General features: G+C 40.0%; 1 protein-coding gene across 2 annotated transcripts; it reads left to right on the forward strand.

Annotated features, from left to right (window-relative positions):
• Positions 1-1105: 1105 nt before the first annotated feature.
• On the forward strand, positions 1106-5633 carry LOC110496285 (retinol dehydrogenase 12). 2 transcript variants are annotated; one of them, XM_090208704.1, is made up of 7 exons: positions 1106-1640; positions 2235-2369; positions 2619-2857; positions 3017-3178; positions 3270-3389; positions 4143-4347; positions 5086-5633. In XM_090208704.1, exons 2-7 carry the CDS (start codon positions 2272-2274, stop codon positions 5180-5182), a joined length of 921 nt encoding a protein of 306 aa, XP_090064830.1. In that variant the 5' UTR covers positions 1106-1640; positions 2235-2271; the 3' UTR covers positions 5183-5633. The 2 variants fall into 2 exon arrangements, with proteins under 2 accessions (XP_090064830.1, XP_021427765.2); XM_021572090.3 differs by having other exon boundaries at positions 2666-2857.
• Positions 5634-5844: the final 211 nt, after the last annotated feature.

Genomic DNA, 5844 nt, shown 5'->3' on the forward strand with positions numbered 1-5844 from the left:
TTGTTTTCTCAGCTTTTAATTTCCTTAAAACCAGTCAAACTCATTACATTGGGCGTTTTGCATATGATCTTTCCACTGTTTTGGAGTTATTGCGTTTTCTCCCGGTCCCTAAAGGAAACAGACAACTTTACCGGTGTTAATTAGATTGTTCCATTCATTCTATCGATGTAAGACATTATTCTGGTGAGCACTACTTCTAGGGCAACAAGTAATGAACGAAGAGAAGCTTCATGTATGTATACTGAACAAAAATATAAACGCAACATGTAAAGTGTTTTCCCATGTTTCATGACCTGAAATAAAAGATACCAGAAACTTCGATATGCACAAAAAACTTAATTCTCTCAAATCTTCTGCACAAATGTCTTTACATTTCTGTTAGTGAGCATTTCTCCTTTGCCAAGATAATCCATCCACCTGACAGGTCTGGCATATCAAGAAGCTGATTAAATGGCATGTTCATTGCATAGGTGCACCTTGTGCTGGGGACCATAAAAGGCCACTCTAAAATGTGCAGTTTTGTCACAACACAATGCCACAGATGTCTCAATTGTTGAGGGAGCGTGCAATTGGCATGCTGACTGTAGGAATGTCCACCAGAGCTGTTGCCAGATAATTTAATGTTAATTTCCCTACCATAAGCAACAACTCCAATGTTGTTTTAAATAATAGGGCAGTATGTGTTTGAGGAGTATTTCTGCCTTTAATAAAGCCCTTTTGTGGGGAAAAACTCATTCTGATTGGCTGGGCCTGGCTCCCAAGTGGGTGGGCATATACCCTCCCAGGTCCATCCATGGCGGTGCCCATGCCCAGTCATGTGAAATCCATTGCTGAGGGTCTAATGAATTTATTTCAATTGACTGATTTCCTTATATGTACTGTAACATAGTAAACTCGTTGATATTGTTGCATGTTGCGTTTATATTTATGTTCAGGGTAGTTGATAAACAAATGGCCTACCAAATGTCTGAAATTATAAGCAGAAACTTGAAAGTAGCCATGCTATACGGTCCAGTCTGGCGTATCAGCAAAACAAATGATTATGGTGGATCGAACTGCGCAGGTAGCCGACTTTTTGAAGTCATCACACACAACACCCTAATATGCGCGACTGAGCCTGCGCAGACCGCGAAAAACAACAGATGTTTACATGCCACAGTATCCCATCTAAAATCAACATATCCCAGGCATTTTGTCCTGGTTTCACATAACCGGGATACAAGTTTTTTCGGGTTATTGTAAACGGGATATGATGTTTATATGCATCAACTCAAAAACAGAATACTTAAGTATCCCGAATAATAACGGGATATTGGTGTGCATGTAAACGTGGTCACTGACTGGTCAAGGGAGTAGTCCTGGTTTAATCGGACTATAAGACTTTAAACCTCGTATGTAAGATACTTAGACCTATTCATAGCTACTCGATCTGTATCACTGCTGGTGCTATAACAACATTTAAAGCAACCCAGTTCAAGAAGACGAGACAGACTCGATAAACTCATGATTTACCAGGCTAAAATGTAATTGTCTTGCCTGGGGTGGTCAAATTATTTTGGCAACAGTTGATAAGATGTGGAAAGAATTGAAGAAAAACCAGCTCGTCAAGTACGGCGCTGTGACCACAGTGTCAACCATCAGTAAGTCACTGCTCTACTGCTATGCAAGTTATCTTGATGTATTGTAGGTTTCAGACCTAATTTCAATTACTTTTACAGTTTTTTTGTAATGGTAAAATCGTTTCTAACATTTCTACATTGACATATAGTCTCGGTAAATTGTATTCTAATTTCAACAAAACCAGGAACTTCTTAGTAAACACTAATAAACTACCCACAGCGAGTATTGTACCGAATGACATATGTTGTGACGTACAGGATGTACAATTCTTCAGATTGTATTATACATTTATCTTGATCGACATGGAAATGAACAGAATCACTGAAGGATGATTGACCCTGGTATGTGGTTCATTTGTATTGTAGTGTCTATTTAAGGGTTGTGATTTTAAACGTGTTTATTCCCTGTAGCTCCAAGATCCTGATATATACTATTATGTGTGTAAATACTTTACAATTGCACATACAGTATATGCTACCTTGTCCATTAAGTATGTAAACAATTCCTACTCCCACAACAAAGGGTCTGCTGCATAGGCTTAAAAGGTTCATAGGTCAACATAAGAAGAAGTAAAGAGTGATATTTTGTCTCAGTGCCGTTTGTCTCCAAACCAGGCTATGTTTTACTGAGAAAGTGGATCGCCGGTGGGATATGCCACAGCCGTGCCAAGCTGCATGGAAGGACTGTGGTGATCACTGGTGCCAACACTGGTATCGGCAAGGAGACGGCCTGGGATATGGCCATGAGAGGTACAGTAGGCAAATACCACTTCTCTATTGGACTGTAACTATGTTGTGATTTGCATTACCTTTCATGGGATGTCGCTTTTGAACACAAACAAGTTACAATGCAATCTGAGGAAAATTTGGGTATAAGGGCAATTGTGGGCACTATTCAATGGAAGGCATGAGAATAGGGGGCTTAGTGATGGGGTGTGGTAAATTTGTGGATGTTGTTCAGCTGATGATAGGACTGATCCTATATATTCTATTGGAAAGGAATGTGATGAGGGTGTTCTCAGACGGACGGTACTGCGTGTTCTCAGGAGCCCGAGTGATTATGGCTTGCCGAGACCTCACCAGGGGAGAGGCCGCTGCAACAGAGATCCGCAGTTCTACTGGAAATACTAACGTGGTGGTGCAACAACTAAACCTGGCCTCCCTCGGGTCAGTACGACAGTTTGCCAGGGAATTCATTGCCACGGAGACCCGTCTGGACATACTTATCAACAACGCAGGTGAAACTGATGCATTTAACCAACATGCTTTGAGAACCTGAATTGTGTTGGTGTTACTCTGGGTATGTTTTGAACTATAGCATGTTTTTCGTTGTCAAAGTTGTTGGCTTGATTTTTTTTTAACCATCCGTTAAATACTCAATCCTCTACTCCTCACAGGTATAATGCTATGTCCCAAAAGCTTCACAGTGGACGGGTTTGAGAGTCAATTTGCTGTCAATCACCTAGGTCACTTCCTATTGACCAATCTTCTCCTGGACATGCTGAAAGCCTCCAGCCCCAGCCGCGTCGTCACTGTGTCTAGCATCGCTCATCAAGGCGGTAAGCCCATTCTGACCAGATATTTTTGTAATAAAACAAATATCCTCAATTAAGTTATAGCTTTATCTGGCTCTACCTTATTCTCTTTCAGGGAAAATCCACTATGATGACCTTAACTTTGATAAGAAGGGGTACAACTCAGTAATTGCCTACAAGCAGAGTAAACTGGCCAACCTCCTCTTCTCTAGGGAGCTGGCACGAAGGACCAAAGGTGAGGGGTTGCCTTATTACAGCTCTATTACGTATTACTACTCATGTACATGTAGTTAGAAATTAGACCAATTCAAATGAATTAACCTAGTTATGCATAGAAAATTAGGTAATGAACATATCCTGTTCAATGGCTAAATGTACTGTATTGGTAATGGACCCCAGTTAACCAATACATGGAAATACAATACCAATGGGCCATAACTTTGTGCGGGTTCAGAAAACACCATAATAAATGCTTCAACACATACACTGTTAGTCTACATTTATTGGTTAACAATCGATGTGGATTTTACCGTAGTTATGGATGGATTTGACTTTACTTTATGGTGGTTTAGCAATGCATGGCTAAAGATAAGGGAACTAATGTTTATTAGTGGATTCAAGCCCGTACCAGTTGGCTGAGAGGGGTGGTGTCAAGGCTTATCTTTTGTTTTTGTAATGTGCATTGGGGTGCGGAGTGATTTGAGGCTGTTGTTGCAGAGTATTCATCAAGTATCTTGAAGTTAACCGTAAAAATAATCGGACCTATGCAATTACTGTATTTAACGATTATTTACCTATTAATGCTGTTTCCCCCATTCTTCCCCATCAGTAGCAGTCTTAGTATGCACAACAAACATTATACAAACAAATCATGTTGCTTCAAAATCAGGTCATAACTGGTGTACAGTGCATTGCTCTCTGCCACATGATGTCTCTGAATGTCAACATTCTAAGGTTAGTGGCCCTATCCCTACACTCACCCCATCAGGTACTGGAGTGACGTCGTATTCCCTGCACCCCGGGGTTATCCGGACAGAGCTGTGGCGCCACTCGCAGTCAAAGTACCCCATGCTGAGTTCCATGCTGTCAGCCCCCGCCTGGCTCCTGATGAAGACCCCCAGGGAGGGGGCCCAGACCACCATCTACTGCGCCGTCACTGAGGGGCTGGAGGAGAAGAGCGGCTACTACTTCAGGTAGTAGCATCCCAGTGTGTAGAGTGAATTAGCCTAAATCGATCTCTCTCTTTGTGTGTGTGTTTGTGTGTTAATTGGAGGGGGATGATTTTCATTTACAGTGGGAGTGTATCTTGTGTGTGTGTATGTGATAGTTAAGCATCCCATCAAAAGTATGTGTGTACAATGCGGTATATATTCTGAGTGTAGACAATATACACTGAACAAAAATATAAACACAACATTTAAAGTGTTTGTCCCATATCATGAGCTGAAATAAAAGATCCCAGAAATGTTCGATACGCACAAATAGCTTGTTTCTGTCAAATTTGGCGCAAAAATGTGTTTACATCCTTTTTAGTGAGCATTTCTCTTTTGCCAAGATAATCCATCCACCTGATAAGTGTGGTGTATCAAGAAGCTGTTTAAACAGCATGATCATTACACAGGTTCACCTTGTGGAGATGTATCACGCTGCATGAAGCAAATGGTGGTCACACCAGATACTGACTGGTTTTCTGATCCACGCACCTAACATTTTTTAAAGGTATCTGTGACCAACAGATGCAAATCTGTATTCCCAGTCAGTTGAAATCCATAGATTATGGCCTAATAAATGTATTTCAATTGACTGATTACTTTATATGAACTGTAAATCAGTAAAATCTTTGAAATGGTTGCCTTTATATTTGTGTTCGGTGTAAATAACTACTGTATGTGTTTAGGTGAGCTTTAAGGTAGGATGTGTTTGTTTCTCAGTGACTGTCAGGTAAAGGAGCCAGCTCCTGAGGGGAGAGATGATCTTGCAGCACTGAGACTATGGGGCGTTAGCGCCGGGCTAGTGGGACTCAATTAAAACAACTGAACAACTCACCTTGCAACACGGTGCCACTCCCAACCCCACCTGACAGAACCCTCACGGATACTGGCATTTTTAAAAATGTTGGTTCTTAACTTTCATATCAGAAGATATCCTGTATCCTATATATATCCTGTATTCTACACATTTTCTATATTCTATATTTTTTGATGTTGTATTATAATACAGTATATTTTGATCAAACATTTTTTTCTGTATTTTATTGTATTGAAGCTTATTCTCGTTACAATGGTCTTCATGCTGAAATTCTGTATTTTTCATGTTTTCATTAAAAAAAATGTTATTTTGCTTCAGAAGTCTTTGCATGAGTAGTAGTGTAGTTTTATTAATTGTAATTTTACACCCCAGTTATTTTATCAGTTTAGCTAAACTACCTTTAAAAAGTGTTACTTATTTTAAAGACATAATAAATTATATGCTATCTGTACATCTCAATATTTTATTTCTAGGTTTTTAGAAGTTGCTTGCATGCATGACATATTTCTCAAAATAACAAAATATATCCGTTTCATTTGAATGGTCTGCCCTTACCAAAATGGCGTCCTCGTCGTGCAACCATTAGCGGAGCATTGTGGGATATAACAAACACATGCTGACTTTGGATCAGTGAAATGCATGCTCAGATTACGCTTTTGCCT

This window comes from Oncorhynchus mykiss, chromosome 18 (assembly GCF_057628025.1).
Source record: "Oncorhynchus mykiss isolate SJ-2025 chromosome 18, ASM5762802v1, whole genome shotgun sequence".
In the NCBI taxonomy this organism is placed as follows: Eukaryota; Metazoa; Chordata; class Actinopteri; order Salmoniformes; family Salmonidae; genus Oncorhynchus; species Oncorhynchus mykiss.